Source organism: Bacillus rossius, chromosome 14, assembly GCF_032445375.1.
Source record: "Bacillus rossius redtenbacheri isolate Brsri chromosome 14, Brsri_v3, whole genome shotgun sequence".
NCBI classification, from domain to species: domain Eukaryota; kingdom Metazoa; phylum Arthropoda; class Insecta; order Phasmatodea; family Bacillidae; genus Bacillus; species Bacillus rossius.
The window spans coordinates 3,976,024-3,996,124 of NC_086341.1; the positions used below are offsets into that span (position 1 = coordinate 3,976,024).

The 20,101-nt window shown below is 39.4% G+C and overlaps 2 protein-coding genes across 7 annotated transcripts in view; one reads left to right on the forward strand and one right to left on the reverse strand.

Moving 5' to 3' along the window:
• Nucleotides 1-1,304: 1,304 nt before the first annotated feature.
• Nucleotides 1,305-11,116, forward strand: LOC134539038 (cyclin-C). Its single transcript, XM_063380724.1, has 5 exons — nucleotides 1,305-1,512; nucleotides 3,708-3,814; nucleotides 6,247-6,453; nucleotides 7,584-7,838; nucleotides 10,790-11,116. Exons 1-5 carry the CDS (start codon nucleotides 1,481-1,483, stop codon nucleotides 10,990-10,992), a joined length of 804 nt encoding a protein of 267 aa, XP_063236794.1. The 5' UTR covers nucleotides 1,305-1,480; the 3' UTR covers nucleotides 10,993-11,116.
• Nucleotides 11,117-14,512: 3,396 nt separating this feature from the next.
• Nucleotides 14,513-20,101, reverse strand: part of LOC134539044 (ryanodine receptor) — a 243,278-nt gene continuing 237,689 nt past the window's right edge. For 4 of the 6 annotated variants that reach the window (XM_063380733.1, XM_063380734.1, XM_063380731.1 and 1 more), the window contains 3 exons: nucleotides 18,760-18,916; nucleotides 17,607-17,772; nucleotides 14,514-15,759 (listed from right to left, as the gene is read on the reverse strand). In XM_063380733.1, coding sequence (XP_063236803.1) covers nucleotides 15,600-15,759; nucleotides 17,607-17,772; nucleotides 18,760-18,916 — 483 coding nt within the window. In that variant the 3' untranslated portion in view covers nucleotides 14,514-15,599. Of the gene's footprint in view, nucleotides 15,760-17,606; nucleotides 17,773-18,759; nucleotides 18,917-20,101 lie in introns of all 6 variants that reach the window. The other 2 variants (XM_063380736.1, XM_063380732.1) reach the window with 1 other exon arrangement.

Here is a 20,101-nt window from a genome sequence, read left to right on the forward strand (position 1 = left end):
AAAAGCACTATGGATTCTAGAACGAAGCGAAGTGACATTTGCACGAATTTGTCTATAGACAACATCATACAAGTATTGCCGAATTGTGAAATGCCAAACAGCTGGGCTTCAGATGGTGCACACAGTAGGCATGACTGCCGGGGCTAACAGACTTTACAGAATTGGTGAGCATAAAATTGAAGCAGTTTCTCCAACCCTACTACACGGCCATAGTGGAATAGTATGTACAGCATGCTGTCGCTACAAGGCAGAACCTGCGCACTTGCTAGGGAGATCAGCACTACCAGCACTAGAGCGACAGCATGACCAACCGCGCCGAACCAGTGTCCATGTTCTCGAAAGCCCCACCTTCAGAGCAGCAACAACCAGCTGTCCCAGAATGGCAGCGGACGGGGAACAGGCGTGACACAGAACGACCACTGCAATGTCACCACTGCCTGCTGGGTAATTTCAACTAGCACATAGATTGCCCCGGACAACCGCAGCAGTTGTCAGGAAACGAACAGCATGGGGTGTAGGTCACTGATCGATATTCACCTGGGGCATCTATTGAACTGCTGGTGGTGAGGCTCATTCGAGATATCACAATGCATTTGCTCCATGCTGTTATCACTCGTTCCGGTCGTGCACTCTCGCACATGCCCCAGGAGGAAAAGATAATTGTACATGATGGCCTGTGAGAAACAAGGAAGCACGGAAGGTTGTCGTCAAAGTTTTTACAAAACATTCTGTTTTGTAAGATACTTCGGCTAGCATAAACAAAGACTGTAGTAACATTACGAAATTCCACTCCTAAATGATGAAATGGGGGTTTATATAGTTTTATAGTTAAATATAAATATCAGAAACTGTTAAATGGAAGTTACGATTGTCGTCTGCGGGGCAGTCCCGTGGGTGAAGTAAGGAAAGTTTATGCCCGGTGAGATCACAAGGAGGGTTCCTGGCCAGTGGAAAGAGACAGCAATTACGAAATGAAGAACAAAAGATACAGAAGATGTTGTTTAAAAGAAACTTTACATGGTGCTACCGCAGCACTCGGCCTGTTGTGTTTTGCTGCCGGAGCACAGCCGTGTGTACTTATAGAACATGAGTGTTACGATTAGGAATCGGTACTCGAAATTAGCAGTTATAAGAAGTCGTGGAGTGGAGGTACAATATTTATGTACTGCTGGAAATAAACAATACTTCGAACACACCTATACAATATGAACAACTGTTGGTTAATCATTTCTATTTTCATCATGGCACTTGATATAGAATAATTTTTCTTTTCTCTTTATCGAAGAGTTTGAGTTCAACTTCTGTGGTGTATGTATAGTTATCTATGACTGAGCGCGCCGGTTGTGCGCGTAATCAAAACAAAACAGTACCCTTGGTTGAAATGATAGGAACAATTTTTTAACTTGCATTAAAATGAGTTGACGGTTACTTAAATATTGTGTGTTTGAATCATAGCACACATTTAATTTTTATAGTCAGTATGGCCGGAAACTTTTGGCAGAGCTCACACCAGTAAGTAATATTTATATTTGTCGTATTGAGAACAATAACATATTGGGATCAGTTTCGCAATAGCTTTTTAATAATGAAAATTCTTAGTGATTAGTTTATTGTTTTTCGTTAGCATACAATGCAAGCGAATTATCACTCAGTGTTTGTCATCATTCGTAAACACTATAAATACGAATCTTAAAAGGGCGTATTGAGTCATAGGTTGTTTCATAATACTTTCTTAAAGGACCCTTTAGCTTAAAGGATCTTTGAACAGTGCATCTTAAAGGATGTCAGCCATTTTTCGTGACCGTACGAATATTTGCAATATTCTTACAGAACCACCGGGGAAAGGATGAGTCATAAACTGCCTTTCATGTTTTTTTTTTTTTTTTTTTTGGTGGCTTTTGAGGTGTAATAGGTGTTACCGTTTTACTAACTGTTATGTATGCACGCTATTAAGTTCACCTTTTACTGTCAAATGATTTATGCAGTATCCAAATTCAAATTCACAGCTATGAACTTTACTGTCACTTGATCTTAAGTGTACTATAGCATTTTGATCAGGGATGTTAAAAAGTGGTTCCATGATGTTGGTGAATATTTCACTAAAGTTGGGTTTTTCAAATGAAAAACAGGTACTCTCACACAATTGCATGAATATTATACAATGTGCATTACTGTACAATATAGAAATATCAATAAGTGTAGTATCAATATATTTTTTTTTAACACACACACAATTGCAGAATATGTAAATGAAAATGAATTTAAAGCTTACAAATGGTTTCAATATAACTAATTTTAATCTGTGTTGCTTTTGTTAGTTAATTATGATTACTGAAACTTATTCTTGACAATGGTACAAAATGTATTGGTGATGCATGTAATTGGTGAGAAGACTTTATCTTCAATTTTTTACACTTTATTACGGACACAAATATATAACCACTTACTTTAAGATGCAACCTGTCATTCGTAATTTACAATTAATAGGCCTATATATTTTGTTGTCAAAACTTTGTTATAACATTTGAATGCTTATATTTTGTTTCACTTTGTTAATCAAAGTAAAATATAAAATTAAAATTGTGTTTATAAGTCTTTAAATTACTTAAATTTCTGAAGCAATATAACCTTCAAAATGGTTTTTGAAATGTTTCTTTGCCTGGAAGTATGCGAGAAGTACACAGATTCACTTACTTGCATACTTCACTTCCAGTTCACACAGCTGTTTTGTTGTCATTTCCAGGGACAAGTGTGTATAGGCCAAATATGTACTTCCAGTTAATTCAGAACGCGGCGTAACTTTTAACATGTGAAAATTGCCTTAAAATATTGTGTGAAAAATTTTTGAACACAAACACACAACTGCCGAGAAAGTATTTTCTTTGTTGTTACACCAGTGTTAGCATTGAGAAAATTTTTTTGATATTCTTTCATGCCTGGTTTTTGACTGAATCCAGTCTTGGAATGTAAAGATCGCTTGGTTAAGGGGCCCCTGCGGAGGGAACTTTGACTCGTGGTCCGCTTTATGTTTCAATCCAGGACTGGGTTCATGTCCGGGGACGCAAGCGTCCCTGGCGGTGAGTGGCTGCACTGACCACTCACTCCGTCACTCCGTGGTCACTGGTTGCTGCCGGGGCAGGTCAGTGCACGGGGCACCTCGGTTCGGCCTCCCCTGCAGTCGAGCGTGCCTCCAGGGGCCGGTTAGGGCGCAGCAGAGAGGGTGCTGACGTCTTTGCTCCTTGATTGTGGCGTGGTAATTTGACAACATAGTGTTCTAATGGTCTTGTGTTACAGACTGACAAAAAAATATGGATTGTAGGTCACCTCGGTTGTTTCCGACACCCGATACCTAGAGACCTGAAAAATTCGCGGATTCATTTCGTGATTGGCTAGAATCAAAATACGTTTGCCTTTTTACTGCATCAGTGTTAGGGCCACAGTATATCTGAATGACACTCGGCCAATGAAAAACCTTCAACAAAAGAAGTATCGAATCACTGGCGTCCCAGTTAACAGGTGTCACGAGTCAGTAGCCAATGAGCAAAAGTAATTTTCCCGCGTGCATAGAGGATCGTGGAGTCTATCCTACAGGTCATTGAAATCGCGAATTTTTCCGGTCTCTACCAATACCACACATCGTCCCATCAGTGTACGCATGAGCAGCTGGTTCGTGTGTTCTCACGTCTGATTGGCTGTTGCTGTTCCAGTCAGCAGTGGTTGTTGGACAGGCAGGACCTGATACGCGAGCGACATCAAGACCTGTCCGTCCTCACCGAGGATGAGTACCAGAAAATATTCATATTTTTTTCCAACCGTAAGTCCTTCGACAAACTTGGCTTGTTTCGATAAGCGCTGGCATTCCTCGGTTGACACAAAATGTAAAAAATGAAAGAAGTTCTGTGACTTGTGGTTGGACGTCACCCCAAACAATTGATTGAACTAAAAGCAATTTTTCGCATTCTATTTTTTTTCCTGACCCGGTATTGAAAAGACAGCTTCTAAACATGTTTGTCTCTAGAGTTGTAGGAAATGTAAGTGTTCCAGAACTATTGAAAGTTAAAAACAGTACAGTTTTTAACAGGGTGAAAGTAAAGTTTAAAGTGAAATTTGCATTTTCGCTGTGCATTTTATTAATATAATGTTGTACATAAACAAGGTATGTGACTTTAAATACTTATTTCAGTGGCTCATTATCACTTCAAACACTTTCTTGAACCACAACAATATCTGCCTGCATCGTAGAAATTGAAACAGTTTTATAATAGACTTTGTGAATATTTAAAGTATAAAATTAGGATTTTTGACTAATTAAAGAAGCAGTTTTGATGGGTACCTGGAAGTCCTGTTAAAATATACTACGTCTCAAAATTATCTTGTCCAAGCCACTAACTTTTAACCATGTTGAAAAATAGATTTTTTTAAAAGAGCAAGTTCATTAATTATTGGTTACACTGAACAAGAATATTTTACTTATTGGTTTGTGTAACAAAGCTAGATACTGGGATTACCTCATAAGACGTGACTTGCATTTGTGGTTGTGATAAACACAACATACCAATTGGCCGTGAACAATGAGTAAATGACCAGAGATAACATGTTATGGTTTTATTTTTGTAAAAACCGTTTTGAAATATTTACTCCTTCAAAATAGGGGTATAATTGATCTGCTGCATTTTTACAGTTAAATAATTTTTTTATTAGTTAGTCTTAAAACAGATACTTTCAGAACAATAAAAATAATCAAGTGAGCACTTTGGTTTGAAATTGATTCATTAAGAGGTGCACAGTGAAACAAATTAAACTAATTAATTTTTCTGATCCATGCAATTTGGTACAACTTTTTACCCAGAAATGACATTTCTTGAAATTCTAATAATAACAGCCTGCGTGTGATTTATTTCATTACAATTGGTTTCTTTTGACTCCGTTTAATGTAATTTAGCTTCATTTCATTTATTTCATTACTTTTTAGTTCATTCATTTCATTTTATATTGTATCAATTCATCTTTGATTCACACACTAGGTTTAAATACATTTCGATTAATTAGGTTGTATTTCATATTCATTTGATTCGTTTCAGATCATTTCGATTGTTTCACGTTGATATGTAGTGTCGGGTAACATTTCAGTACATTTCAGTTCGTTCTTTTCTTTAATTCATTTCGTTATTACAAATCAAACATTTGCTGATTGAAATTTGATTCAATTAAAGATGGTTTTATTTCATTACATAGTTTAAAACTGTCGCTCTCTGTGGTGTGTATCCTGGCGATAGAGCACAGTGCTAACGGCATGAGGGATTACATGGTTTGAAACTGTCGCGCTCTGTGGTGTGTATCCTGGCGACAGAGCACGGTGTTAACGGCATGAGGGATTACATGGTTTGAAACTGTCGCGCTCTGTGGTGTGTATCCTGGCGACAGAGCACAGTGTTAACGGCATGAGGGATTACATGGTTTGAAACTGTCGCGCTCTGTGGTGTGTATCCTGGCGACAGAGCACGGTGTTAACGGCATGAGGGATTACATGGTTTAAAACTGTCGCTCTCTGTGGTGTGTATCCTGGCGACAGAGCACGGTGTTAACGGCATGAGGGATTACATGGTTTGAAACTGTCGCTCTCTGTGGTGTGTATCCCGGCGACAGAGCACAGTGCTAACGGCATGAGGGATTACATAGTTTAAAACTGTTGCGCTCTGTGGTGTGTATCCTGGCGACAGAGCACAGTGCTAACGGCATGAGGGATTACATAGTTTAAAACTGTCGCTCTCTGTGGTGTGTATCCCGGCGACAGAGCACGGCGCTAACGGCATGAGGGATTACATAGTTTAAAACTGTCGCTCTCTGTGGTGTGTATCCTGGCGACAGAGCACAGTGCTAACGGCATGAGGGATTACATAGTTTAAAACTGTCGTGCTCTGTGGTGTGTATCCCGGCGACAGAGCACAGTGCTAACGGCATGAGGGATTACATAGTTTAAAACTGTCGTGCTCTGTGGTGTGTATCCCGGCGACAGAGCACAGTGCTAACGGCATGAGGGATTACATAGTTTAAAACTGTCGCTCTCTGTGGTGTGTATCCTGGCGACAGAGCACAGTGTTAACGGCATGAGGGATTACATAGTTTAAAACTGTCGCGCTCTGCGGTGTGTATCCCGGCGACAGAGCACAGCGCTAACGGCGTGGGGGAGGTAGGGAACTGTGGCGGGGCCGGACTGGGGACGGACCGGAGTCGTGTTGGCCGCAGTGATCCAGATCCTGGGGGAGCAGCTGAAGCTGCGGCAGCAGGTGATTGCCACGGCGACGGTGTTCTTCAAGCGCTTCTACGCCCGCAACTCGCTCAAGTGCATCGACCCGCTGCTGCTGGCGCCCACCTGCGTCTTCCTCGCCTCCAAGGTCGAGGAGTTCGGGGTCATCTCCAACAGCCGGCTCATCACCACCTGCCAGACCGTCGGTGAGGACGTGGGGTGGAACCCAGAGTTGTCGGGTGTCTCGTGTGTGCCGATACCACCAATTAGAACCATAACATTTTGGTCTTTGCTAACTCAGCTTACAATTTTTAAATTAAAAAAAAATTGATTAAACACTTGTAAAAAAATCAACATGCAAACTAGGGTTACTTTATAATGCACTATGTTTTATATGGAAGATTTTAAATGTAGTCTTCTTAATACAAAAAAAAAAATTATTGACGATAGTTCTAGGTGTTTGAGGATAGTTATAAATTAGGCTTCTGTGAATCCTGTTTTTTTTTCTTTTTTAAATAAAATTTGAAATAAAATATGAAATCATTTACGAATATAGAATATTTTATGATTTGAATTTAGACATGCAGTGAAAAATAATTTTTTGTTATATTTTCCAAGAAACCCTATGGAAAGTTAATGAATTAATGAAAAATACAGTAAAAAAAGAGTGATTGTGTGTGTGTGTGTGTGAGAGAGAGAGAGCAAGAGAGGCACAATGATTGAATATAGGGTAAAGGCAAGGATATGAAGAAAGAACCTAGCAATGCGTATAAACAAATCCAAATTTTAGTAAACATTCTTGGCTTTATTCATATTACACTTTCCTCATTTAATTTTTTTTTTAAATGATGATCACTTGCAGAATCTATTTGAAACGCATAAAGAAAAAAAAATTGTTTTTTGTTCAAATGTTGAATTAAACATTTAATTATTCAGGCAAAAAAATTATTTTTCTAATACTTGTATTCAGAAGTCATGCATATATTTCAGCACTTTAAATTTAATATGGGGGCTTTAATCTTTTGGTTGAAATTTTTTAAGTAAAATTAAGAAAATAAGATGTTGCTACATATAAATTTTTATTTAAATTTTAATATATATATATATATATATATATATATATATATAGAGAGAGAGAGAGAGAGAGAGAGAGAGAGAGAGAGAGAGAGAGAGATAAAGAATGGCTTTCAATTGTAAATGAGAACCAATACAACTAACGTAATAAAAAAAACCTGGTCATCAACTGTTAATTTGCGCAGCTTCTCGCTGACTTCCCTGACCTCCCTGACTCGAGACAGGGGTGTGTGTGGGTGAAGCAGATGTTTCCCTCCCGCAGTGAAGAACAAGTTTGGGTACGCGTACAGCCAGGAGTTCCCGTACCGCACCAACCACATCCTGGAGTGCGAGTTCTACCTGCTGGAGAACCTGGACTGCTGCCTGATCGTGTACCAGCCGTACCGGCCGCTGCTGCAGCTGGTGCAGGACATCGGCGGGCAGGAGGACCAGCTGCTGGCGCTGGCCTGGCGCGTCGTCAACGACAGCCTGCGCACCGACGTCAGCCTGCTCTACCCGCCGTACCAGATCGCGCTCGGTGAGCCGTCCCCCGCCTCCGCGTCCTCGCAAACTCCCGTTCCCGAGCCGCCTTCACGTCCTGGCAAACTCCCGTTCCCACGGCGCCTTCACGTCCTCGCAACCTCCCGTTCCCACGGCGCCTCCGCGTCCTCGCAACCTCCCGTTCCCACGGCGCCTTCACGTCCTTGCAAACTCCCCTTCCCGAGCCGCCTTCACGTCCTGGCAAACTCCCGTTCCCACGGCGCCTTCACGTCCTCGCAACCTCCCGTTCCCACGGCGCCTCCGCGTCCTCGCAACCTCCCGTTCCCACGGCGCCTTCACGTCCTTGCAAACTCCCGTTCCCGAGCCGCCTTCACGTCCTGGCAAACTCCCGTTCCCACGGCGCCTTCACGTCCTTGCAAACTCCCCTTCCCGAGCCGCCTTCACGTCCTGGCAAACTCCCGTTCCCACGGCGCCTTCACGTCCTCGCAACCTCCCGTTCCCACGGCGCCTCCGCGTCCTCGCAACCTCCCGTTCCCACGGCGCCTTCACGTCCTTGCAAACTCCCGTTCCCGAGCCGCCTTCACGTCCTGGCAAACTCCCGTTCCCACGGCGCCTTCACGTCCTCGCAACCTCCCGTTCCCACGGCGCCTCCGCGTCCTCGCAACCTCCCGTTCCCACGGCGCCTTCACGTCCTCGCAACCTCCCGTTCCCACGGCGCCTCCGCGTCCTCGCAACCTCCCGTTCCCACGGCGCCTTCACGTCCTTGCAAACTCCGTCCGGATCTCTTGCCCTTAGCACAACACTCTGACAAAGACTGATAGCTAGCGACAAGATTTTATGGTTTTATTTTAAAAAATGAAGCTATCGGTGCTACTGTTTCAATTTTCATAAAAGCGGTTTTGTAATACTTGCTCTGCCGAAATAGGAGTTTTTAAGGTAAAATAATTTTTAATGAATCTGTCTAAAAATCGGATACATTCAAATCAATTGAAAATAAGTTAGAAAGTATTTATGATTTAACTTTTTTTTTTTTTTTAAAAAAAAAGAGATATACAGTAAAACAAAATAAACTAATTTTTCTGATCCATGCACTTTGGTACAATTTTTTTTTGTTTGTAAATAATGACACGATTTGCATTTCGATGTTATGCGGTGTTTTGACATGATTTTCAGTGGTATTTCGATTCTATCGCATTTCGCCACATAATCTTGTCTCTTGTGATAGCTTGCAAGTAATGGACAAATGTGGGTATTTTAGTGTTATTTGTTTCCAGCTTGGCAGCAAACGATGCTTTGTACACGTGCAGTACAATTGGTGAATTATGGGCGACAGATTAGATTTTATAAATAAAAAAATATTTGAATGATATTATTTGTATTTTGTATTCTCACCTTTAAACTGAAAAGTGTTTTTTAACAATCTTACATGAACTTATAAAGTAAATGTAATTAGTGGTCAAATTAAGTGTTACGGCTTCAAATATCAGATGGACCCCATGTTTAGTTAGATATGTGTTCCAGAGCTAATTCTGGTCAGAAGGGGCTCATATGTAAAAAAAATGAACAAAATGAACTGACCAAAGAAATTTTTGTTTGTGTATTAACTAGTTAACATTGTTATTTTCTTGAGGGATTTTTAAATATGTACAACAAATAGTTTTCTACATGTTGATAGTGGTGAAGCCCTTAAAAACTCCGTTAATTTGTAATTCCACGAGAGAGTACCTATCTCAGCTCAACTTGTGACAGTGAATTACTGTAAAATTCAAAATTCAAAATTTTAGGTACTTTCTTTGAATGATTCTTGCAATGGAAGATTGGTTTAAAATCTTTTTTGTACATACACTGATGCTGGTTACAGAGAAACCCCAGTAATGGACAGAACAGATGAATACACAAACAGGCAGAAAACAGACGAAAACCAGCCAATGTCAAAAGTTAAATGCGTAGAACAGCACAGAGAATTACGTGTACGGAATTAGTAAACAAAAATTATCACAGCACAGACAAACACACTGGGTTGACAACGACGAGACAGTGCAACAAGAACAATAAATAAAGACAAAAACCGACCTTGGACAAGACAGTGACACACAGGTGAATCAGCGATGTGACTAAACCGCAATGACACCATAGACTTCCTATGATAAAATAGTTGCAATGTTTTAGAATCTGAGATCTGTTCCCTTCATAAGCCACAAACAGAATTTTGGATATTCATTCAAAATAGTTAAGATTAATTGTGAAGTAAGAATTTTGTAGTAATACTTCTTTACATGCATTATGAGGAAAATATGAGAGTGAATTTTTTACGATGTATCGCACCATGCAGCAAAATTTTCACAGGATGAAAAAAAGTTTCATATATATAAATATTTTAATTACATGTAGTAAAGAATAGTTAATACAAACATCTCAGGCCAATGTAAAGAAACAGTGTGAAGTTCAAATTAAAATAATCCTGATTCCATTTTTTTTTTGTTCATTGTAGTTTTGGTGGGTAGGGGGGGGGGGATCTCGAAAATATTATTCTTACAAATTGATGACTATGTCCTTTTGTAGGTAATAATCTAGACCTTTACTGTATTTTTCCAATCAATTTAAGTGCGATACAGGAGAAAATATTTATTTTGAGCCACGGGTGGAAGCTATCCTAAATATAGATGTTTCACAATCGCATGAAAATATTTTTTGGTGTGGTATTAAAATTATGAACAAGTTTTAACTTTATTTTAAATTTATTTAAAAAATTGTGTTTAGATATTGTTGTAATATTTTGGTTGATACAAATCTTGTTATTGCAAAGAAGTGACAAAATTATGGTCCCTTCAAGGTTTTTAGTTGTTGAGATTTGACTTGCTTGTGTTTTTGCTTGAGTAATCTCTCGGCTGGAAGTGCCGGGGGGGGGGGGGGGGGGGGGGGTTGAGAGAGTGAGAGTCGTGGAGTGCGTGTCGCTCACCGCCGGGACGCGTGTGTGTCTCTGCGCAGGCTGCCTGCAGATCGCGTGCGTGATCCTGCAGAAGGACCTCAAGTCCTGGTTCGCAGAGCTCAACGTCGACCTGGAGAAGGTGCAGGAGATAGCGAGGTACGTCATCAAGCTGTTCGAGCTGTGGAAGAAGTACGACGAGAAGAAGGAGATCCAGGTGCTGCTGGGGAAGATGCCCAAACCAAAGACCCAGCAGGCCCGGTGAAACCCCGGGGAGCGAGAACCGTGATCGTCCAATCCCGACTGTGATCCTGCGAATTCAACCTTTTCGTTCTACCGTGTTTGACGACTGACGGCGTGTGTTTGAAATATATGTGTTGCTGTCGGAACGAGGTTTTTTGTTTATTGCGGCAAACCTCACAGTAAATGTAAACCACCTTTGAGTCCACTCAAACCACTTGGCACTCACACATTTTAGTCACCAGGACCTGCAACATTCACCGTGTAAGCACCACCAACCTTTTCTTAAGGCCTATCTGCTAACTGTTTTCTGTGATAATTATATCTTTACCAATAGAAAAAGCTTTACTATATTTTTGTCAGTGTTATAATCGTTTTCCATTTTTTTACACATGCACATAATTTTTTTTTATTTTGAGATTCACTGCATACACCACTGAGATGCACTGCAATTTTTGGTTGTAATTTATATAAATATTAATTCTTTGTGTGTGTGTGTGTGTGTGTGTGTGTGTGTGTGTGTGTGTGTACATACAGTGGAACCTCGCTTCTGTGAGAGCTGACAATGGCAAGGAAAATCCTCGTAACAAGTACTCGTAATAACTGACTATAAAAATCCTGAACCTTCCCAAAAATGTCTTAATTTCACACCATATCTCAAGAACATGCCTGCTGTTGGGTGCTTGATATTATCAGTTATGTTAAATTTTCTACTGCTAATATCTATTCGTTAGGAAAGGTTCATTATGAAAATGAAAGAAAGGAGGACCGTATGCTTTATTTTATTAAAATTATTTGGTTTGTTTATTATTTTATTCTTATTTTAATCGTATGTATTAAAAAATTTTGTTTTACAGAGTTTTAGTTAATTCTGATGAAAAGTGTGTTGCAGTTTGGACTAAGACAAATATTTTAAGAAAATCTTTTGAGTCTTATCAAGAGTTAAAATACTGTACATATAGCTAGGCCTACTTACCAAGTACGTACATATTTTTTAAGCCAAGCACAGACATTCATTATCATCCTCCTCTACTGTTATGTTGGCATCTTATCAAGATGTTCGTTAAGTCCTCAATTAATTCTTGTTTATCTTCCCTGCTACTCTGCCTGCAATCAATTGCACTAATAATGGTGGGATGGTTCCTTGATATTGGTCATGGGGTAGGTGTGTGTAATATTGGGCATGTTTATTCTTATAATCTGTTGTTTCTTAATGAATGTGCTATTATTTAGAAAAATAAAACTCCATAAAAAATACAAACTGTAAGTTACAAGGTGTATGATCACTTAATATAGTACCATGATTATAAAGTTGCATGAACAGGAAACAGGATAAACTAGAATTTCTTTCACGCTACATGTTTCCAGCATTTAAAGTCATTGCATCACTGTTCAAACACAGAATGTCGTCCTGATGAAATGTGTAAAAACTATTTTTTTTTTTTGCTGCTGAATTTTTTTAGTGTGTGAAGAACAAAACATTTTTTTACTCTGCACAGGAAATTAAGTTTCTTTACTTGTAGTAATGAAATGTACGATTTATCTTTTATAATAACTTGCAGTAGCCTGAACTCTGAGGAGGGCAAATTAACCAAGTAATACACAGTAATAACACAAGCTATGCATCATGTCCATCGCTACCCAGTCGTGGCTGCCGGCTCTAAGACCAGGGATTGGCAGTCGCCAAGCGCGGTGACAACTCTGACCTCGCAGAAGGTCGTGGCAGCGAGTGTACGCAGGGGGAGAGTTGTCAGGGGGGGAATATCTCCACTTCAACCCCCCTCTCCCCGTCCCAAAACAAGATTCTCGCCAACAAATTGAAATAATTTGAAAAATAACTGGACGTACTTATGCAAAAAGGAACCAACCCACAATTTTGTTATATTTTATTGGAAAATAAATTAAAATAGTACAAGGTTGATTGTACCGTTGTTGCTGTTATTATATCAGTATTTATACTAGACCATTAAAATTATACCCACATTATGTTATCAATACGAGAATTACAATTTATAATTAACTTTAACTTCAAAATACTCGGAACAGGTTTCATGTGGGTTGGTTCCTTTTTGCATAACTACGTCCGACTGTGGGAAAAGTGGTTAAATTACAATTTCACCCCCCTCTATCCTCTTTTTTCCCCGTACAAAATGAAATTTTGCACTCGCTTGAGGCCAGGACGACCGGCGGAGTCGGAGCTTGTCTGTCTGCAAGCAAGTACAGCTGAGCCTTCTTGAATCCAGGCTCCACATCCTTAAACCCAGGAGGCACGTCAGTCACGTTCTGTCACATATTCAAACACCCAATAGAAGATTGCAGGGATGAAAACCTACTGCCCGGTTGATCAGCGTGAAGAAATGGCTGGCATCGGTGCGTGTGTTTGGCAGGTACTGTATTTTATTTAGTAGTAAATTGGTAAATAACCCCTCTTCACAGCCAATAACCTCTTGGCAGAATGGATAAAAAAAAAAAAAAAAACTAGCAATATAAGCCATTTAATCAAACAAGTATTGAATTCTCAAAATTCGTAATTTATAGCTAAATATACTACTTCTATATTTATAACTTCCTAGTCAGATGCTACTAATTAGATGACTGGATAGATATTGTGATTGATTCTGACAGGTGCTGCCATCTTTTGGAGCACTTTTGTATAATTATTACCTCTTCCTAGTTTCTGACACCCTGGTAAAATGACCAATAAAATGGCTGAAATTAATGCTGGGTTTTTGACAAGTGCTGCCATCTGTTGGTGCAGTAATTTACTACTACTAAATACCTCTTCCCCAGGTTATAACTCCCTGGTAGAACGAAGGAAAAAATGGCTGAATTAAAGGCAGAGTTTTTGACAAGTGCTGCCATCTGTTGGTGCAGTAATGTATTACTACTAAGTACCTCTTCCCCAGGTTATAACTCCCTGGTAGAACGAGGGAAAAAATGGCTGAATTAAAGGCAGAGTTTTTGACAAGTGCTGCCATCTGTTGGTGCAGTAATGTATTACTACTAAGTACCTCTTCCCCAGGTTATAACTCCCTGGTAGAACGAGGGAAAAAATGGCTGGATTAAAGGATTGACAAGTGCTGCCATCTGTTGGCGCACTTTGTACTACAAAATACCTCTTTCTAGTTTCTGACACCCTGGTAGAATGAAAATGAAATTGCTGGCCTCACAATTAAAAAAAACTGTCATTCCAGATATGTTGTTGTTATATAAGATTTCACTGAATGAGTTAATGATGGCGAGTGAAGAAACGTTATTTACTTTTGTTATTAATGTTTTTGAAAAATTATTTCCCCAACATCCAAGACATTTTTTCAACCATTTTTAACTCACAAATACACCCTAGGCACGTTCAAAACTGCACCTTATGCGGAAATTTTACTCCCAGCACCACTGTGAATGTTTTTAGGTGAACTTTTAATAAACATTGCCGGTACTTCAGTTCATTTGATGCCTCAACTAACTCACACTTCATTCTGCTTCATCCCGATCGAGTGTGTTCATTACAGAGGTTTCAATCGGGATTCTTCGGCCCACCCAGAGTTCAACCCAGAGTGAAATGATTCCATAAACATAGTAATAAATAGGGTCTCGGTACATTTCAAGGAACCTGAAGGATTGCAGGAAGGGAAGTGTTATAATTAATTCTTTCATTTAAAGAACACATTTTAAAACAATGTAATTTATTTATGAACAAGTTCAGTTACATACAGAAATAGAAGAAGAAAAAATGTGAATGAAGTTAGAAACTACAACAGCATAACATCACTGCTGTGTACAGATTTTCTTTTGTACAAGCCACAGAATTTTCAACAAAGAGTGAATTTCTACAAGGATACAAAATATGCAAACATTTTAGCACAGACGAGACAGGAGTTATACCTCTTTGTCACTCTTGCAATACAAGGGAGAAAATCTATCACATTAACCTGACAAAAAAAGGATAGTTTTTGTAAAACTGGATGGATACAAACGATCCTCATTAGTAGTATGAAAAACTTGCTAGCTACAATTTTTTTTTTGTTTTAAAGCCATGAGTAATAAATTCTCTATAATATAAAATGTGGAAGAACAATTAACGAGAATAGATTGCCTATCAAATATCAACATTGATAGAATTTCTTAACATACTCAATCTTATAAAATTGACTTTGTTTTTCAATCATCAATAATGTGACAAGTGCATTGCTTCTCCATGGATCTGTCACACACTGCGGTGCAGTAATCTTATTGCTGTCGGTTTATTTTTTGTGTCAGAAGTACTTGTGCGACAGAAACGTGATAATGTAACATCACCGTCACTATTATATCCCCGATTACAGTGTAACGTTTAAACTATAGTTTTTATTGGTGCAGCAACGGTGAAGTATCATTGAAATCAATTAGTTGATGGTGTGTGTATACTTTCTTCCGAGGAAGCAGTCCCCCAAGCAAATAAGCCGCACAATCGGTTAAGATTCACGCCTCGAACAAATTTCTGTATGTAGCTATGAAGTGGAGATTTAAAAAAAAAAAAAACTTGATTAGGTGACAAATGGGTGTAGACCTGTGCATGTATTTCGGGTGTCTTTGAAGCACTCTTGAAGCGTCGCAGGTGGTGGGGTGGGGGGGTAGGAGGAAGAGGGGCCCCGCCTAGCCCCCGCCCCCTCCCAGCTCGTCCTCGTACTGCTTCCGGAAGCAGTCTCCGACGGGGAAGAAGTCCCAGCAGCGCTGCTGGTACATGTTCCACACGTACGTCTCCTGGCCGGTGTACTCCGTGTCCGGCTTGTTGATGAGGTGCATCAGGAAGAACCTGCAACCACGCACCACGTCACGTCACGTCACGTCACGCTGCTTCTCTCACCCGGTGGTGAAGTGCGATGAAACAGAAGTAGCATCGCAAAGATTGTCAACACAACATATAACACTGAAATGCAAGTTAATGTTATCATTCAGCATTTCGATATAAACTTAGCTCATATTACAAATATTTAATCTTTCATCATGGTAAATTCATAGAATATAATTAATTCAGCATGAATTGTGTACCAAAATGGACTGAAAAAAAATAATTAATGTTACATTGTTTGATCTTGCATGTCTTGTATTAGTAACACACTTTACTTTAATAATACCATATGTTTAAAACAAACAAAAATTTCATATTTATTATTATTGTTTTGAGTAGTTAATAGCTAGACATGCTTATTAATAATGATTTAAAAACAATGACACAGAATATGTACTCCTGTTTTAATAAAGAAATTGTCCTAGAAATAAAACCATATACTGCTTGACTGTGAGTGCAGTGATGGTGAAAGTTAAAGCATTCCTGAGGTTCTCATGATTCTACGATGTCTTGTAGTTGCCTTGTGAAGTATGTAGGCAAGGGGAGATACAGTGCTCAGTTGTGAAAAATACTCTGTGCTGGAGTCAAACCTACTTTCCCTATGGCCCACTATTCTAAATTCAACAATGTTTACAGAGACAAGGTTTTATGGTTTCATTTTTAGTCCAATTTTGTTTTTAAAACAGAGGTTTTCCGAGTTAGTGTTTTATTTTTATAAAAAGTTGATTTTGAATACTCCACTAAAATAAGGGGTAAATTTATTGGGTCCATTTTTATAGTAAATTTTTTTAAAATAAATTGGTATAAAAAGATACATTCAGAACAATAAAAATAATATAACGAGCATTCACGGTTTAAAATTGATTCAAAAAGAGATGCACAAAAAAATTTAATTATTCTTATCCATGCACTTTGGTGAATTTCTTGTCTAGAATGAATGATACTCCTTGAATTTCAAACATTAAAACATTTTTCAGAAAATTTAATTAAGTTTTAATTAAATACTACTTAATTCCATAACATAACATGCATTATGCGGTGTTTAACATGCTTTACGGTATTAATTCGGTTTTATCAAGTAAAGTTACAAACCCTATGCATATAAAAGATCTGACAAAACGCTACATTCTTGGGAATACATATAAAATAAACATGAAATAGTTGAAAATACAGGTATTGGTCGATCGTACTTGCTGAGAGAGTGCAGGCACTTTAACTACAGAAAATCCACGATTCTTCAAGAACAGGGACGTCCAAATGAAACCATTCAGAAGGCCGGGTAAGTGTTTCTGTATCGAGTGGAGGGCCGAACCCATAGAAATAGAAAAATTCTTGTGAAGCAGAAATAACAAAATCGAAAAAATATTTTAACTTATTATAATTATCGATCATGTACAGAGTAGTATATTTTTAAACGTGAACAAGCGAGCCGGGTGGTGTGAGCGTGGCCAGTGGTGTAGCCAGGATTTGTGTATGGGGGAGGGGGTGTTAAGAAGCATGCCCCCCCCCCCCCGAGTATTAAAGCAGGGGGGTCCGAGGGTTCTCCCCCGGGAAAATTTGGAATTTTTACTAAGGTGTAAAATAGTGCTATTTTTAGCAGTTTTCGGTACTTAAATTTAAATATCGTAATGGTAAAATTTTTATTAATTTTTAAAATGAAATTTGTTTGAGTGATGAATAAGAAATTAATTAAAGATTTGAAACCCTAAACCACACCCCCCTCCCCCTGGCTACGCCCCTGAGCGCGGCACCGCTAGGAGCGCGGCAGGGAGAGGCGCGGGCAGACGCCAGCACGCCAGCACGCCACTCACATGTAGTTGGCCAGGTTGTGCTCCTGCTGGACGTGCGTGTCGAAGCCGTGCGGCACCTTGTCGAAGTAGTCCTTGCCGATGCCGCAGATAAAGCAGTTCGACTCCATGTCCTCCTTGACGCTCTCCAGCTGGTCTCGCAGCTCCCCGAACGCGTCGATGATGAGACCTGCAACAGTCGTCGCACATCGCTCGGCCTCTCGTCAGAACACGCTCCGCTTCTCCCACTCGCACGACCTCAGAGCGACAACCAAACACTCGTCCGTTCAGCACGACCACAAACTTGTACATTTGATGCACGTAAGACGATTCTGAATACGGGTGAGCAAGCTTGTGAGAAAAATATGGTGTGCGTTGTGGACTTGGTCGTCACAATAATGTTTCTGAAATAAAATAATGTGATTGTATACACAAATACAATGCTATCTTCTACATCATATATTAAAAATCAGAGAAACAAAAAAGTCACTGTTACTGTTACTGTTACAGTAGAACCTCAATTATCAGTGACACGATTAACCAGGCATTCGGTTAACCGGGTTCTAAATTAAATTTTTTTTTTTGTGTGGGAGTGGAGGAATCAAGCCAGCAAAGTGTATTTCATTAGAGAAGGGACAAAATAAAAATAAAACTAATAACTACGTATTAATAATAGAAACTAATGGACTAGAACTGCCCGTGAGAATAAATACTAGTCTGGGTTAAGCTGGATCACAAATACGGAAAAACTTCTTTCATTCCTGCCCTTCGTGACAGTAATACTTGTACATTTGTTTTCTATAAATTACTTGTGAGATTTTGCTGTATTGTAAAACCTAAATACATTTGAATTTGATTATCCGTGATTTTCGCTTATCCGTGCTGAGTTTCCCCCCCCCCCCCCCCTCCACCAATACCCCGGTTAATCAAGGTTCAACATTTTTCTGTATCTAGCAACCAATGTTTCTAGTTCTCTGAAAAGTGAAGGGAAAAAAAAAATTAATATTGCATCTTAGTTTGCAAATGTTAGTACATTCTGGGATGTATGATGATTTGAAGAAAGCTTTGGTAACCGTGTGCGACCGTACTTGGGAGACAAACTATTGTACCTCTACAGCAGTACGGTCAGATCCCGACCTTCAGCGCTCCGACACTTGAAAGCAACAGCACAGCTCACCCTGGATGATAGCCAGCAAGATGACGATGACGAAGAAGAAGAACGTTATGTCGAAAATTATCCTGTAAGCCTCGTAGTCGTCGCCGTCCGGAGGCTCGATCTCGTCTCCGATGCCGCCGCCCGCCCGCACGCCTTTGTACAAGTGGAACACGAAGCACTGCCAACACAACAGACACACCTCGTGTACTCGGTCCGTTCAATACACACACACACACACACAGCTGTCAAACAAGGTTTATCGTCCTTGAATTTTTCCACAAGGCATAAATAAGTAATGTATAGAGACCGGAAAAATTCACGGATTCATTTCACGATATGATAGAATCCAAACAACTGTACCTTTATATTGCTTCTCTGATTGGCTCACAGTTTATCTGAAGGACTTTGAGCCAATGAAAAACCTTCAACCAAAAAAGTATCGAATCGCAAGCGTCCCAGTTGACAGGTGACACGAGTCAGTAGCCAATGAGCAGGTGGCATTTGCCCGAGTATGTAGGGGATGGTGGAGTCTATCCTGGAGGTCATCCAAAGTAAGAATTTTTCCAGTCTCTAGTAATGTATTGAATTATTATAACATAATCTACAACACCTGAGTGTTATACCTAACAAGTGTGAGACATGAGCAGCCAAACTACTTACTGAATATGAAGTGTTGAAAGAGCGAACCTTTCAGCAGAAAACAATTTCTTTAAACGTTTCCAGCCGTTTTTACACTGGACCTAGTTTTTTAGGCGCCCATTTAAAAATGATGAATATAACAAACACAATTTCTTTTAATATTGTGCAAATGAAAATTAATTCTTGTATATGTATGAAAAGATTAAAAAATTTCCAACCAAAATTTGTTTTTAATGAAGAACGTATTGAAAAACTACATTGCGTGTTAACTGTCTCTCGTCATCCAAAATCTTCCTTGCTGTGGATTGGATTCGATATACAACTTCACTTGACTAGCAACTCTTGATTATAAAAAACCCACATACAGTTGGCTGTGTGAAAATACTGGATGCCGTGATTAAATGAACACTAAAAGATATATTTCATATTACATTGCCGTTTTTCTGATAGCCAGTTATGATGAAGCGAGTGAATCTAATTCCCATCTATGCATTTCACACACCGCATGATTTAGTGAAAACATTCAACATCAAACCTCAACTGTGGCTCTGCTGCTAGGTATCGTGATCGTTGATACTTAGAATTATGATCCGACATATTAACATACAAAACCGAGTTATATTTTTTGCATAATATCTCTAGTCTAATAATCCATAATTATTTGTGTTAAAAACAAACGTTTAGTCGAATAGAAAATGTTTACCTTACATAGTTCATGCTATCA

Bases quoted from the DNA above. Each gene is read 5' to 3' on its own strand.
- LOC134539038 (XM_063380724.1), top strand. From the start codon at position 1,481: ATGGCCGGAAACTTTTGGCAGAGCTCACACCA. The intron at 3,815-6,246 runs GTAAGTCCTTCG...TGTTGGCCGCAG, and splicing joins ATTCATATTTTTTTCCAACC to TGATCCAGATCCTGGGGGAG. The intron at 7,839-10,789 runs GTGAGCCGTCCC...GTCTCTGCGCAG, and splicing joins GCCGTACCAGATCGCGCTCG to GCTGCCTGCAGATCGCGTGC.